Raw genomic sequence first — 16,409 nt, 5'->3', positions numbered from 1 at the left:
AGTTTTTAACCCAACTTAGAGTGCACCTGTCTGGGCCATGAGCCACCAGCTTTCCTAGCAGAATGCTGTAGGAGATGGTGTCAAAGGCTTTACTAAAGTCCAGGTAGATGACATCCACAGCCTTCCCCTTATTGACTAGGCAGGTCACCTGGTCATAGAAGGAGATCAGGTTGGTTAAGCAGGACCTGCCCTTCATGAACCCATGCTGGCTGGGCCTGAGTCCCTGGTTGTCCTGCACATGCCATGTGAGCATCCTCAAGATGAACTGCTCCATAATCTTCCCTGGCACTGAGGTCAGGCTGACAGGCCTGTAGTTCCCTAGACCCTCCTTCTGGCCCTTGTTACAGTTGGGTGTCACATTGGCAAGCCTCCAGTCATCTGGGACCTCCCCTGCTGACCAGGACTTCTGATAAATGATGGAGAGTAGTTTGGCCAGTTCCTCTGCCAGCTCCCTCAGTACTCTCAGGTGGATCCCATCCAGCCCCATAGACTTGTGAGTGTCCAGGTGACATAGCAGGTCATTAACTGCTTCCTCCTGAATTACAGGGAGTTTATTCTGCTCTCCGTCCCTGTCTTCCACCTCAGGGGGCTGATTCCCTTGAGGATTGCTTGTCTGACTATTAAAGACTGAGGCAAAGAAGGCATTAAGTACCTCAGCCTTTCCTCATCCTTGGCGACAATGCTCCCCTCGCATCCAACAGAGGATGGAGATTCTCCTTGGCTATTGGTTATTTAGGCAAGGCAGACTGCAGCTGCTGTGGTTAAAAGCTTGTGTTCCTGTAACTGACTGGCTGGATAACATGCATTAACTGTATGTTTTCACTGTTCTTTGGCATATCTTAAACTGTGCGACAATTTCCCACTCTATTGTGACAACCGCTTGGTCTGGAACAGATCGACGAGCTTAGTTTTGTGCCGCAGCAAGACGTGTTGATCACACGTGTAACCGGCGGGGATTTCTGGAGTTCACGTGTGGCAGCACAAGTCCGAGGGACGCAGCTCTGAGGGCGTGAGGAACCTGCCGGTTCGGAGTAACGGGGCGGGAGCGCACCGGTTACACTGTGGGGAACCCGGAGGGCGACAGAGGGACAAGACGGAGGGCTGCGTCTCTGCCCCTGACCCTTGGGGGAGAGCATCGCGGGGGGGACACGCGGCAAAAGGACCGCTCGCTCCCTGCCCCGGCCTGCTACAGGGCTGGGCAAGCGCCGGAGCTCCAAGCACAGGGCCCGGGGGGGACGCAGCAGCCCCCGGTGACAGGCGGCGGGGTGGCACCGGCGCCAGGGCGGATCTGGCGGCGCCGGGAGTTCACTTGTCGTGTTAAACTAAATCCAAAACGGCGCCGCAGAAGCAAGCCTTGGTTATGGACGCCAGCGTTTGGACATTAGGGGACAGGGAACCGCGGCCCAGGAGCAGCGTGGCCGGATGTGGTGGGGGGGAGCCCGGGGCGAAAAGCCGTCACCGGCGCTGCCCTGCAGCGTCCCCGCCTCTGCCGCCGGGGGAAAGCGGGCTCCGGGGCGCGGGGGGACGAGCCAGCTGCCAGCCCCGGCCTCTCTCCCCGGGAGAGCCGCAGGCGTGCGGAGCCACCGCCGTACCCGGGGGGGAACCTGCGGGCTCCGCACGGCCCGGCCGTACCGCGCTCCTCCCCGCCGGCAGGGGGCGCCACCGCGTCCCGCCGCCGCTCGCTCGTTCTCCCCCCCCCCCCCCCTTTCCGCCCGTCTCTGACGCACTTCTCCTCTCCACCAATGACGCCGCTGCCACGCGACGCGGAGCGGAGCGCGCTGTGCCTCCCCCCGGAAGCGCCGCCGCGCTCCCCCGCGTTCCGCCCCGCTCCCCGCCTCGGCCCGGCCCGGCCCGGCCCGGCCCGGCAGCTCCTCACCCCCCCCCACCCCACCCCACCCCCGCCGCCAGCATGGCGGAGCCGCCGCCCGCCGAGCCGGCGGGCAGGGAGGTGCGGGACCGCCTGAGCCTGTGGGACCGCCGCCCGCAGCCCGCCGCGCCGCTCAGCGATCGCCAGACGGACTCGGTGCTGGAGCTGAAGGCGGCGGCCGAGAACCTGCCGGTGCCGCCCGAGGTGAGGCGGCAGCGCTGCCCGGGCCGTTGGGCGGGAGGCGTCGCGGTGCCACGTCGCCGAGCGGCCGGGGGTGGCGGCCCGGCCCGGCCCGGCCGGCTGGGGCCTGCGGGGCCGCCGCTCCGCCGCGGTTTTTACGGGGCTCAGCAGCGCTTTGCACTCTAGCGGGGTTTCAGGCCGGCGGGGCCCCGAGCCCCCCGCTCCCCTGCTGCGCCCCCAGCCCGGCGGCACTTTTCGGCTCCCCCGGGAGGGCTCGCCCTTCCTTCAGCGCTCCCTGGGCGCCTCACGCCGCGGTGCTGCCCGCCCGGCCTGGCTGGTGGCAGCGGTGGCAACTTTCCTCTTACATCCCGCGGGGCTTGCTCTGCCTTTCCTTACTACTTCCCTTAGTTCATCAAAGTTTGTCCTCTTAAAATAGAAAGTTTTAGTTGGGGAAATGTTTTTGGTCCTCTTAATTGGATCCCGATCAATGCATAGCTGCTGGCACCAAAGTTATTTCCTGGTACAACTTAACAGATGATTCAAGGAGCTGTATAAAGCCAGCGATAGTGGTAAAAAAGCTAAATAATTTGTCGTTACCGTGGAAGACAGTTGTCTCTCAGTGATAAAACTCTGACAAGTGGATTATTTATGAATGTTCCCTTACCTTCAAAAGGAAAGGGAACGAAATGTTTGCATTTCTTAACTAAACTTTTAATGAGATGTTTTGTGTTTGGACAGGATTGTAGCACAAGATATAGTGCATTAAAATCAACAGTTGTCTCTCAGCAAGAGCCTGAAAGGCTGAAATAACACAGGGGAGGGGGTGAAGCAATTCTTTCCTGAAATGCACCTGTTTCATTTCGTGCTTCCTGGTTTCTTTTTTGTGTAAGCTGTATGCAGCTCTACTAAAGTAAATATTGACAGGCATCTAAAATGGTTGTAGGAGGATGTTCTTAAGGATCCTACAACAGCTTTGTAACAAGGCAGGTGCTGTATTTGCTGGTCAGGACAATGGGGATGCCAAGATACTGAGTACTTCAGCTAGTGTTGGTTCCTGCTGAAGTGGATTGTGACAGTGGCACCTGAGCTGTTCTGAAAAAGCAGGCTCTGATGGACTCACCTTTTCCTCAGTAGTAGTCTCGAGAGAAGCCCTGGCTCCCCAGCTGGGGTCCTGCCTGTTTTGGGGGGGAGGGAGATAGATGTGGAAGTTGAACAAGATAGGTCTTTCTTTGCCAGGCTAATATTACCAGGCAGTGAATGTTTTACTAAGCAAGTAATTTTCCAGAGAGGTAGCAATTTATATTTAAGTAGTGTTTTCTATTTTTATGTTACTGATGTTCTCGGCAATAGAAAACTTTCTTTACTTGTCAAGTGAATTAAAAGGGTATTACATTAATATAGTATATAACAACATTTGTTTTCTTGAGTTAATTTCTTTCATATAAACTAATTAGTAGTCTCCAATCATACTTAAATGCAATTTTTCTCAAGTTACTTTTTCCCATATTTTTCTTGATTAAAAAAAAAATAATCATTGTGGCCAGTAATTCCTGTTCAGGAGAGCTATTCAATGTCTTCTAAAAAAGCCTTTCTTTTTAGCTTGACTTTTTCATTAGAAACCATTTGAAAGACTATGAAACACTTTCCTGACTAGGTTCTGGCTTACGTCTCGAATTTTCTCGGAATATCTGGCAAAAAAATCCGACAATTCCTGTGCAGTGGTATTATCATGTAGTGTAGACAATAGTGGCGTTTAGTCTTGCTTCTGCACGCTTTCTGAATTCTTACATTCTCAAGTGCTTTTCTAGTGCACTTCTCTGGGTATAGAACCAGTTAGATTGGAAATTATAGCTCATCAGTATGTTAGCTACATGTACATTCAGTTTCTATTCTTACACAAATGTGTACTTACATAAAATGCTGTATAATATTTTGTGACTTTAAAAAAAAGTTACATGTTTCTGAATATATAGATATCGTAGTTGTTGGTGTGTTACCCTATTAATAGATAAAATGTCCATTGCATTTGTTTCTTCAAAAGTAGACACCTGTAATTTTATCAGGTTGATGCTTTGGATTGTGTTATTGTAGTTGAGCTGAATGTACTAATTTTTAGTAAGTTCTCTAACTAAAGTTTGTGGGGTTTTGTGGGCAGCTTCCAATTGAAGATTTGTGCAGCCTGACATCCCAGTCACTAACTGTTACGCTGACGGCCGCAATGCCAGAATCCACAGAGGATGTCCTCTTGAGAGGATTTGCCATGCTGGGGATGGAGGATGAAAGAATTGAAACAGCACAGCAGGTAAGTGATGCTGAATAACCTCCAAGTTGCAGTAAACTTCAGAGAATTCTGTGAGTTTCTGTGCCTCTTGCCTAGCTTTTGGTGGGTTTGTTAAATTTTTTGGGCCCTTTTCAAGATGCATGAAGAAACTCGAGGGGTGGGGGGGGAAATTGTTAAAAGTCTTAGCTCATAAGTGGCAGATACTTTTCGCATTTTGAGTGGGGTGTTATGTGAGAGTAAGGCACCCCTTCAGTAAGGTGATGTTGCTCATAATATAGAAGAATGTCGTGCCTCCTCCCCTCCTTTCTAATATGGCAGCCTCGTTCTTGTGCAAATAAAAGCAGATGAAATTCAGTCTTTCCCATTTTAGTTTAGTGGAGGAATAGAATATTTCAATTGGAAGGGACCTACAATGAAGAGTTATAGTTTATTTCCTTGATTAATAATTAAGTTCTGAAACAGCTCTGTTTTTAACAAAAGCTCATCTTCATTTCATAGATCTGATTTTGTTGTTTTTGATTGATTCCATGTGATATCTGTATTGTTCACACCATAAAATCTCTTCTAGTTCTTCTCCTGGTTTGCTCAGGTACAAACACAGATGGATCAAGATGAAGGTGCCAAGTATAGGTACGTGTTCTTCCTCAGTTCCTTTCACTGTAAGCAATGTAAACCTTGAAGGACTTCATCTTGTCCGTGTAATGTTAGCACCTGTTTGGATTCAGCTGGTGGGGAACGGGGGGAATGTGTTGGAACAGCTGAAGCTTCCCGAGGCCCTGTGCCCGGCTCCCATCCTGAAGGCTGTTGCCCTTGTGGCAGAGCAGATAAAAGGGACGCAGGTTTCATTCTGAACTGCCCAGTGTATTAAGACAGATTGAAATTAGTTTTGGCTTATAGACAGGGCTGTAGACAAAGGCAATCCAAGAGCTTTCATACGCCTTCTCAGTGCCACGGCTATCGAAACGGCATTGTCTGAAGGTGAGACTGTGTAAGCAGGTGTGGCTGGTAGTCATTTCTGCTCTCGCCGTTCGGTTCACCAGTGGCTGTGGCTGTGATTCTGTATCTGCATTCCCTGCATTCCCTGACACTGTGCTCCACTCTGGTTTTGAGACTTGGCATTCCGGTCTATTTTTGTCGAACTGACTTTTCTGTCAGGCTCAGAAGAACCCCTTCCCACTGACTTTGGTAGTTACTTCTGAAGAGTCTGAAGTAGAGCTGAATGGCTCAGCTGAATCTCCTGGTGGCTTTTATGGAGACTGCCTTGTGTTTTGAGACTTTACAGACTTGCCCTTGGCCACAAAGAGATGCTGCTGTATGCCCCTCTTCTGGTTTTCTCTGCTTTTCTTTGGTCTTTCTCTTCCTCTATTGCTCTTGACGTTTAAGGATGTGACGTTTCTTAAAAGCAGAGGTTTAGGCGTATACTAAGCCCACGATCAGATCTTTAACAACCTGAAAAGAGTAGCACCCTTGCACTTTGTGAGTTGACATGTTCATAATAGTGCACACAGATACTTAAGTGTGCCATGGATGCAGAATGGTTTGTAGGATGGCCAGTATGTAATTGTTTGCAGGAGGAAAATAAGTAAGTTCTTTGCCTGCTGTACACCGAAGGGTTGCATGTGACTGCAGAAAATTGTGATTTTACTTGCTGCTTTGAATGTGGTAAAGTAGACCTCAGAAGTTTTAGCTGATGTCCAAGAGTAATTAATTTTAAATGATGTTTTAGTCAAGCTGAATGCTTGACATATGTTTAGTGGCCGCTTAGAGTTCATATCTGCATTGAGCCTTAGACAAACTTGGTGACATTAGATACTGGATCAGTTTCATTTAAGCCTCTTTCAATCCTCACAGTAAGTTTTGAATCCTCTGGATAATTTCAGCTACTTCAGGAGAGTAAAAGTAATTTCTAAATGGAAACTGAAAATTGTATAGAAGAAGAGATGCAAATTAACACCCCTGCTGGAAGCAAGGCATGTAGAATTTGGCTGCTAGCAGTAGCCTGCAGTAGTCACTATGTTTGTGCCGTCCATTTAGGCAGTATTTGCGTGCACTAGACTAGCTGTGATGCGTGCTGCTGCTTTCTGGGTAGGCTCACTATAAGGAATGTCAGGGAAATGGAGTTACTGCAGTGGCTATTCCAAACCCTACAGCTCTGTTATTTCTGTGTGTCATGAAACATCTGCTTATTGTGCCCTCTTGCTTGATGCAAGTGGCCTTTTATTGCTAGAAGGGGAAAGGTAGTGGCAGTGTCCCTGCAGGCAGCTGGATTTGCAAATGCAGAAAGTGAAATTTTACTTCTGTTACCTGTCATTTCTCTTTCTCTAGACAGATGAGGGATTACTTGTCTGGCTTTCAGGAGCAGTGTGATGCTATCTTGAATGATGTGAACAGTGCCCTTCAGCACCTGGAGTCACTGCAAAAACAGTATCTTTTTGTGTCCACGAAGACAGGAACGCTGCATGAGGCCTGTGAACAACTTCTGAAAGAGCAGGTAATCTCTGATGGAAGAATTACTGGAAAGTTCTGAGACACTATAAATGAATGTTGCTTTTTCTCAGGCTGGGGAAACTTGTAATATGGGATGATAATCCCTCCATTTGCTTTGGAGCTCATTTTTGGTGTGTTTCACCTGCAGCTAGGGTGTCAGACTGTGCAGTAAAAATGTTAATTTTGCGTGGATATGCACTTTAATCAAGAATGATGGCTAGCTGAGGTGGACAGCTTTTGTAACTGATGCCTGACAAGTGCAAACTTTATTGAGATTAATAATTCATTTCGCTTACAGAAGTATTTTGAGCTGGTTATTGCAAGAAGAAGGATTTTTTTAAAGTTAGGAGCTGATTTCCCAGATACTTTCTTTCTCCTCATGAACTGCTCCAACAGTGATACAATGAACATGTCTTTTTAGCCTGACTGGGTAAGGGAGGACTTTTAAAGGCTCCAGTCCTGAAATACAGGAGTTCAACAGTTCTCTGTAATACTGATGACAGCATTGCTGTTTGTATGCAGCAGTATCTGTGAAATGCTGACAAACCTGTAGAATATGTTTTAAAATACATTGTTGAGAGTAATGTGTCTTTCTCTGGTAAGAGAGAGCATGAAAGCACTGCTGTATTGTGCATCTTTTGTTGTACTTGCTTAGTTGCAAGTTGTCTAGAGATAGTTAACACTAGTGTGTGCTGAGAGCTGAACGGGAGGGTGACTAATTTTATATATATATTTATACTACTTACTAGGTTGCTGATTTTCTTTTATTTATTGTTTTTTGATAGTCGGAACTTGTTGACCTGGCTGAAAATATCCAGCAGAAACTTTCTTATTTTAATGAGCTGGAAAACATCAACACAGTAAGTATTGTTTCACTGTTACTAGTCTTAGAAATTGAAAGCGTACCGATCTTTTGAACTTTGTTGCCAACACTTAAGTAACTTGGGTGCATTACAATGATGCTTTGTCTTGTTTTCCAAAGAAACTGAATTCCCCTACGCTGTCCGTGAACAGTGAAGGATTCATTCCCATGCTGGCTAAGCTTGATGATTGTATTGCATATATTTCATCACATGTAAGTAATTCTGTATTGGTTTTGGTTAAATCTTACTAGTTTCAAAACTAGGTATTCATACTGGTTTTGTGGTGTTTCTTTTTTTCCCCTATAAAACGTTCTCTCTGCCAAATACAATAAGAAAACAAAGATGATGGTTTATAAACTTAAGGAATTTTTACTGAATATGCTTAATATTCTGCTTAATTTTTATGCAATACTGCTTTTAGTTGGTACAAACTAGCATTTCTAGCTAGTAAAAGAGTATTTAAGCTTTGATAAATTTTTGACTCTCTTATTATTCTCATTTAAAGTGGATTTTTTTTATTTCTTTCAGCCAAATTTTAAAGACTATCCTGTATATTTGATTAAGTTTAAACAATGCCTTTCTAAAGCTATGCACCTTATCAAGACGTACACTGTGAATACACTACAGAACCTCACAAGCCAGTTAATGAAAAGGGTAAGGTGAATCAGTAAGTGGTAACTTGAGCTGTACTGAAGTGTCTACTGTAACACTACGGAGTTTTGATCTCTCTTTATTTTTTTGAGGGTGGGAGGTGTCAGCAGTTTTGTGTCAAAATAGGTCAGTTCTGTGCCACAGTGTTTGTGTAGACTGGCCAAGTTTCTGCCGAATCTGACAGAGACCTAGTGATCCAAAAGATTTAAAAATAGTAATAATTAAAAAATCTTAGAAATTGAAGTAGGTGAGGTAGGTGAACAGGAAGCTCAGGGAAGGCCAGGGATGGATAAACAAATGAGTTAGAGAGACAACAACCAGCTGGCCAGACAGCATGCTTTCCTGAACCAGTTTGTGCACTGTCGCTCTGAATCGACCGCAGCACCCACTGCTATCTCTGTTGCCAAATGGGGAGGGTGCACAAGAGACACATGAGTACTGTGGGGGTCTGTTTTGGAGAAGGATTGTGAGAGACGGAGAGAGAGTTTGCAGGGAATGCTTGAAGAAAGTATACAGGAGCTGGGTGTCATAGGATGAAAACTGTTAAAGCACAAGAAGTGTTTCTTTAAAAAATGAAAAACTTTCTAAAAACTCACAAGAGTTCATGACATGACTTTCTCCAGTAACTATTTTTGGGCGCTCTTGGTTATCTAAATATTTCTTTTTGCTAAGTCTACAGTGCTTTGTGTAGCTGCAGAGAATAACTGTGGCAGGTTCATGCTAGTTTTGGCAGTATCTTTTGGTTAGTTTTAAAATGCTGACAGCAATGTTCGAAAGTCACAGGGAAGAGTTAGGTGCTTCACTCCAACTCATTCCCGTGGGGTTTAGGCATAAAGGTGAGTAGGGAGGTTTTTTGGTCTCATTAAAATGTTAGTAGTCTCATGCTGCAATGTTTTGGCAGAGGGGAATGTCTCTTTCTACCTGCTTGCTTTCTTTCTCCGATTAATTGTTGTATGCCTTGTGCTCAGTCCTGTTGCAGGCAAACTTGGCATGAGGGGTAACCAGTGAGATTGAAAGGTGCTAGAGTTGAGAACTGACAGATCTAAAAGGAGGGGATTTTAGACAGTGTTCATGGAAACTTGCTAAAGAATACTCCTGGAGCGAAGATCTTGGTTAAGTGGCATTGAACATTTTTCACGTTTGGTACAAAAGTAGTTTTTATTTTTAAAAAAATGTCATAGCTTGTTGTGATGCCAGTGGATTGCCGTGACTGAGCTGAATTCAAGCAGAATTTAACATCTCTGGTAATAATCATGTGTACAGACAGTAGTGAAGTCTTATTTCTGGATTTGAATGGCTGCTTAGCATTTTTAAGTCAGGAAGACGACCTCTTTTAGGGGACAGGTGACTTCCTCCTTCCCATTTACGTGCGTGTTTTGTGGATGTTTTGCATATTTCTCTGAAACATCTAGTGTCTGCTTCTGCTAGAAGTGCAGTACTGGACCAGCGGTCTTTAGTTCTGATCGAGTGTTGGCGTTTCCTATTGCAACATAACATGCAAAGGGACTGAGGAGATCTAGATGTTCTTTGTCATCAGATGTGAGTGTTGGGCGTTTTGATCTATGTTTGTAGGAGGATGATCAGGATGCTTACAGGGGTGAAAGTAGGAGGTGGGGAAGGTGGAAGAGTTTTCCTGTCCCCACCATGTTTCACGGGAAGGCCTTCACTTCTGTCTCTGTCATCAGCAGGGATACGGGGAAGAAAGCCTGGTGGCTAAACTGCGTCTCTGCTCTGCTTCGCTAGTGCTAGAATTTGAGTTCAGGCTGTCTGCCCAGCTAAGCTGGGGAGCTGTAGGGGCAACTGCCTCAAAACTTGACATTCCAGTCGAAGCTTGAATGTGAGCTGAAACTTGGCATCTCCACCCTGGGACTGGCAGATAAAAAGGAAATTTTGTTCCATTTTAGTACTACAGATTAAGGAGCAACAGTCAGTACTGCTGTGGCAGGTCCAGAGAAAATTATTGTCTCTAATGGAGAATGACATAATTACTGAAAATGTTACTTTTGCTGTAGAGACTGTTGGCTGAAACTTTTGGTTTGGGTTTTGTTCCTCCGTCTGGCTTTATCAGAATTCTGAAACAAGTGTGCCTTTCTAGGTGGAAGGTGACAAAGAGCTGTTCCAATGGCAGTATAAGCATAAAGAACCAATACCCTAGTTTAGAGCCTAATTATCTCAGCCATTAAATACTAGAAGCCAAATATAGTGTTTTCTTTTTTAACCAATTACTCATCTCTTCTTTCAGGATCCTTCAGCTGTGCCAAATTCTGACAATGCCTTCACGCTGTTCTATGTAAAATTCAGAGCAGCTGCTCCCAAAGTCAGAGTAAGTAGGCTGGTAACTAACCCTTAAAAAAGAAGCTATGAAAATGGGGTTTGAATTTGTTAGTAATGCGAATGCAAGGATTGCATATTGTACAAGTGTGAATGTCCAAAGATTGCATATTGTGTCCATGGAAAAATACTGCAGACTATTTTCCGATTATTAGAAAAAAAAAATCATTTACTGATAATACTTTTTTCTTTTTATTGAATAGACTCTTATTGAACAAGTAGAGCAAAGATCTGAAAAAATGCCAGAGTGAGTATGTCTACATAATTTATTTTCAACAATTTTAAGTTTTGAAAATCTTTGCTTTTAAGTATTAACACATTATTCATTTAAAAGAAAGTTTTAAAAATTGAAATTATGTAGACCTAGAAGAGGCTATTAGAAAGAATTTTAAATTTAACAGAAAATGAGATTCCTTGTGCAGTTACTGTTTTAATTTCTTGGCCAGGTATCAACAAGTTCTCAATGAAATTCATCAATGTTACCTCGACCAGAGGGAGCTTTTGCTTGGTCCGAGTATCGCTAGCACTGTTACAGAATTAACCACTCAGAACAACAGAGATCATTGTGCTCTGGTAGGTAAAGTAGTCATGTGTCGTGGGGTTTTTTGTTATGTTTTAATCCCCCCTCCCCCAAGTAGAATATACTTATTTAATTAGTCATTTACATGTGGAATTGTCACTTTTGTTTGTGGTTTTGAATTATCAAAATTTTACTAATATTTTCAAGTAATGCATGCTTTGTGGAAGATTATTCTGTGAAAACTCTGCTCTGCTAGAAACCTCACAAAGGGGTATTTGCAAAAGGGTAAAATGTGGTTACTTAAATTTCATTGGAAACGAAAAGGGGCGGAAGTTGCACAGTGAGCTTTTATTTGGCTAGTAACATCTTTTCAGTCCTTAGTTTTATAGTTGCTCTCCGTAAGTGCGAATTTCACAAAGTTTCGATTTAGTCATAGTTGTAGTAATAATAATACAATATGTAATTTAATTATATATAATAATATCTGTAATACCTCCTGTGGTACTGATGCAAGGAAAACAATTTGATAATCAAGTATTTGTATTTCTATGAATACAGGTACGAAGTGGTTGTGCCTTTATGGTCCACGTATGCCAGGATGAACACCAGCTTTACAATGAGTTCTTCACAAAACCAACACCAAAACTGGAGTAGGTGGTACATGCTGGTTTTGTTTTACTGTGTGTTGTGATATAGCAGACAATGTTATGTGGCAAACAGGGTGATATTGAGATGGTTTGGTAATAACCAGCAAGAAAAAAAACCCTTAATCACTTTATGCATCAGGATTTGATGTTCTTTTGTTTTCTTTTTTCTTCAAGCAACGCTGAGAGTTTACATTCTGCATATACATTCTCCACAAAAAATCTGAGTAATGTAAAGGCTCTGTAGATGGTCGGAAAGAGATAAAGACACACAGTTGCTTTGGAAGTAGCTGTAGAAGTTTACAGCCCTAAAGCTCTCGGCTGTTTTTGTACTGCCTCTATGCCAGTGGTTTGGACAGTTGGTTGCAGAAGTGCTTTTCTTCAGTGTAAAATTACGCTAATGAATTCCAGCTATTTTTCATCAAGAATTTAGTGAGCTGCCGTTACTGTCCAGGCATATTTGCATGTGCCTGTGTGTGGGCTGAACGGAAGGCGGGGTGGTGGACACCTGGCAAGAACAATATCTGTATCTGCTTTGCCTAGAAGAGGGACAGGCTGTTGTCTTCACGTGGTAATTGCATTATAAAAGTATTGTAAGGTTTGGGTTTTTTTACAACAAACCTGTAATGTTAGAGCTATTGGATAGATTATGCCCCTTCCCCAATTTGCTGGTATGTTTTAATAATGGTGCTTAATTTTGAAATTTGGTCAAGTCATGTCCACTTGCGATGAAGTTCATAAATATACTTTGTTCCTATTAATATAACTGAGACACTGGTTTTGAGTGTTGTATTATCTTAAAATCAAGTGCAGCTTGAGTTGAATAAGTATAACCTGGAAAAAAATACTACCCACTATCCCTGCCTGTCCTCTAAAGCTAAAGGAAAAGCATAACTGCATAAAACCTCACTAGAAGTAAGCCCCAGTGTCAGAGTAGCAGCAGCCGCCTTTCTCTCTTCTGAGAAATTGAGGTCTTGTGTGAGACTTGCTCAGGATTTGAGGTCACCTAACTAAATTGGCTTAAGAACCGATTTAGCTACTTCAGTCCAAATCCTGAAGTAAACATCCCTAATTGAAATCAGTGTAAAATGTTGTTCACACAGAAATTTTGTCACAGAATGAGAATGGACTGCTGATTATTTTTCAGTCTTGATGGGAAGTAGGTACCTCCCTTTGTAAGAACAGGCTTCCTTTCTTTTTGTCTACATCTAAATAAAATGTTTTGAGGAAAATGTTTCAAATAGTAACTACTTTTAGGTCTTTCTTAGCTGCATAATAAATAGCCTCATTTTTTTTTTTCTGAAATGCTGAGGTGCTCTGAAGACATAATAGCTATGTGTCTAGGTACAGAGAAGAGTTTACCAAAAATCTAGCCAGGAATAGAGATCTGAGCTTGAGTGTTGTGTTTAATAATGTTGTTGAAACTTTCTCCTTTGTTTCTGCTTTTAACATGTTACTGTTTTATCAAGTTGCTTGTAAAGCTATAGAATACAACAGAACAGAGACATTCAAAACGTTTCTTCTGTGACCATTCTATTGAGTGGCTTTTTTCCAGTCTCTGAAAGGAACTGACATGTCCTTGTCCTATTGTCAGGCATTCTTCGTGAATTAGAAAAAAAAAATACAGTGCAATAAACTCAACAACTGTACCACACTTTAAGTATTTCAGTATTTCCAAGTCTAACTAGGGAGTTGCTTGAATTTTCAGCTACTGGAAACAGCATTAATAGCTACTCTGTGATGAGAGAAGGAACATTGAGAATGGCAAAAATGAATGCTACTGGTGTCTTAACCAAGACATGCATCACTGAACACCAAAGAAAGAAAAAAAATCAAAGTGGGCTTTCTGATGTTTCATATTGCATTGATGTTGTAACTTCAGTTAGATTGGAAAGTGTGGCCTGCAGTGTTGCATGTTGTTACAGAAAAGGTTACCAAGCTCATCCTCCTGAGTCCCTCTTCGTGTGCTCCTGGTTCTGATAAACTATTGAGTTCTTGGAATCAGATGAGCCTTTTCTCAGGGGGAAATTGGGGGTATGATTCTGAGCTCGGCAGGAGCATTTCTTTTCACAGAAGCCAGGTAAACCAGTTTTCAGTATCTTCCCTTTGTGACATGTTGAGTTGTTGGCTGGTTTTTGGGGTTTGTTCCTTTGTTTGTTTGTTTGTTTTAAATTTTAAAACGAATTCAGATACCACTGTTTTAAGCAGTTGGTGTTGTACAGCTCTGAAAAGACTTTGTAGGAAATGAGGTGTTTGTGTTTTAAACAGTTCTTAAGTCTTGTATGATACCACATTGCATTGTTTTTTCACCCTCCTTTTAAAAAATCTTTGCCATAAAGTAATCTGTGTTTGTGATAGAATTTTATTTTGGCATTGCAGGATCCTGAAAGTGTTTTGCTTTGTTTTATTTTTTTCTTCATAGCGAACTCTTGGAGAAGTTGTGTCTTTCATTGTATGATGTCCTGAGGCCAATGATCATCCACGTCATTCACTTAGAGACGCTTTCTGAACTCTGCGGGATTCTCAAAAATGAAATGCTTGAAGATCATGTACAAAATAACGGTAACTCATAGATGGAACCTGATTGTTTTTAACTGTCATCTTAACTGATAAAATTACTAAATTGCATAGGCAAAAAAATCCCTAGTCTTTTTTTTTTTTTCTAACGGGTCTTAAAAGTGTCAAAGATGAAGTAAGGTTATTTTGAACAAATTATATATTTTCATTTATAATAGAAAGGTCTGTATTTATGGGTCTGTGTATATTTTCATTTAAATTAATATACTGATATACTGATGTTAGAATCCTATTTTCTCTAGATTGTACAAATGCAAACAAGCATCCACCCGATGCCTATATGTGCACCAGCATTGATTTAAGTGAACTTTTCAAATGGATGAATTGCTTCACTTGGCCCTGCTAATGCATCGTCCGTGTAGAGCTTTCTGCATACGTCATGATAAAACAAAAGAATGCAAACCTGATTTTTTCATTCTCCTTGACGTAGTGTTTCCCAGACTAGAAATGATAACTTCAGCAGAGGAGTTACGTAGCTGGTAGAGATTTTAGAGTTTTGGAAGTGTTCAGTGCTCATAGCCTCATGGAAGTGAGCTGACCATCAGGAAAAAAGTTTTATGTCTCATTGCCTTAGCATGACCAATGCGTAATGGAATTATTTTGCAGTCTTAACCTTGCACCAAGCGATAAACAGAAATCATACTTGGTAGCTGATATATAACACAGCGTAGCTCTTTGTCTCTGAAGCTATGCCAATATTATGAAAAATTGCTTGTTTTCCTAGAAATAGAATTATAACTGTTGGGAACGAGGCAAAACTTGGTGACATAATGTTTTGGTTAATCTTAAGAAGTGACTTTCTACTACTTAGGCTGATGCAACAGTTCTTAAGCTGGACATGAGCAGCTTTGGATCGTGTGTTCTGGTAGGTGGGTAGATGAGTTAGCTTGTCAGCTGCCAACAGTCACACTGCAGGCGTTGGCTGTGATAGAGCCAAAGCACGTTGGTGCGGGGTCCAGGCAGAAATGCCACTTGACGCACCCAGGTCTCAATAATTAGAATCCTTAATTCTAATGTGGCATCTGATGTTATAAATGTGAGCTCGCGTTTTCACAATCTAATGAAAATTTGGGAGCTGAAGCAAATGCAATATGGAGTTCAGTAATTCCTTGTTTGTCACGGATTTGTCTGCATGCCGCTGTTCCAAAAATAGTCTGACTTCATCTGCAGCAAGCCAATTTTGTGACAGTTCTATATGTGATACTTCAAACTTTTGTGTCTATAAGCTTGTTTTGTAATTGAATTAAGAAATTGGTGCCTTCTTTTTACCTTTGTCAGCTGAACAACTGGGTGCGTTTGCAGCTGGTGTCAAGCAGATGCTAGAAGATGTACAAGAGCGTCTTGTCTATAGGACACATATTTACATTCAGACTGATATCACAGGCTACAAGCCTGCTCCTGGTGATCTTGCATATCCTGACAAGTTGGAAATGATGGAGGTATAGCATCAGCTTTTTTATTGTTCTTGGTTGGTTTTCTTTTTATATGCAGTATATACAATTGTGCAGTATAGTTTGCGGATGGGGTTTTCCACTTCTTAGGTGTATTTAGTATTACTGGCACTATCACATTGGCACCTGCTGATCAAATTATGGCCCTAAACTAGGTGTCAGAGAACACTTTATGTCAAACCTGGTAAAACTGGCCATAGTTCTCACAGTTAACAGTTTAGATAAAACTTGAAGCTTCTAAATTTTCTCTCATAAAAGTAAATTTTTATTTACTTTCGTAAGAAGTAGGTATTGGCCAGTGTATTTTCCAGTTGAGCTGGAGTTGAAGAGAAGCTTCAGACAGGCTCAGTTAGCTGCAAGTTTGTTTTCAGAATTACTGGTCAAATAGCACTCGGTACTCACGCATGTACGCTGTGCTCAGACAGTGTGAGGGGAGACTTGCTTGTACCTTTAGATTATTTGGTATGTCAGCAAGGGTTTCCAGCAGCCTTTTTCAAGTTCTTAGCAGTATTACCCATTTTTGTAGTCATTCCAAGACTTTTGAGTCAATGTTCCTG

At 42.8% G+C, this 16,409-nt stretch overlaps 1 protein-coding gene across 1 annotated transcript in view; it reads left to right on the top strand.

The window, feature by feature from the left end:
- Positions 1-1,909: 1,909 nt before the first annotated feature.
- COG3 (component of oligomeric golgi complex 3) overlaps positions 1,910-16,409 on the top strand; it is a 32,067-nt gene continuing 17,567 nt past the window's right edge. Inside the window, exons 1-13 of the mRNA XM_086481957.1 lie at positions 1,910-2,071; positions 4,203-4,349; positions 4,897-4,958; positions 6,654-6,819; positions 7,601-7,675; positions 7,798-7,890; positions 8,207-8,332; positions 10,572-10,652; positions 10,864-10,907; positions 11,107-11,233; positions 11,739-11,830; positions 14,247-14,386; positions 15,680-15,840. Coding sequence (XP_086338083.1) covers positions 1,910-2,071; positions 4,203-4,349; positions 4,897-4,958; positions 6,654-6,819; positions 7,601-7,675; positions 7,798-7,890; positions 8,207-8,332; positions 10,572-10,652; positions 10,864-10,907; positions 11,107-11,233; positions 11,739-11,830; positions 14,247-14,386; positions 15,680-15,840 — 1,476 coding nt within the window. The remainder of the gene's footprint in view (positions 2,072-4,202; positions 4,350-4,896; positions 4,959-6,653; positions 6,820-7,600; positions 7,676-7,797; positions 7,891-8,206; positions 8,333-10,571; positions 10,653-10,863; positions 10,908-11,106; positions 11,234-11,738; positions 11,831-14,246; positions 14,387-15,679; positions 15,841-16,409) is intronic.

This window comes from Leptosomus discolor, chromosome 1 (assembly GCF_034619465.1).
Source record: "Leptosomus discolor isolate bLepDis1 chromosome 1, bLepDis1.hap2, whole genome shotgun sequence".
Lineage (NCBI taxonomy): Eukaryota > Metazoa > Chordata > Aves > Leptosomiformes > Leptosomidae > Leptosomus > Leptosomus discolor.
This window is presented reverse-complemented; position numbering and strand designations above follow the sequence as displayed.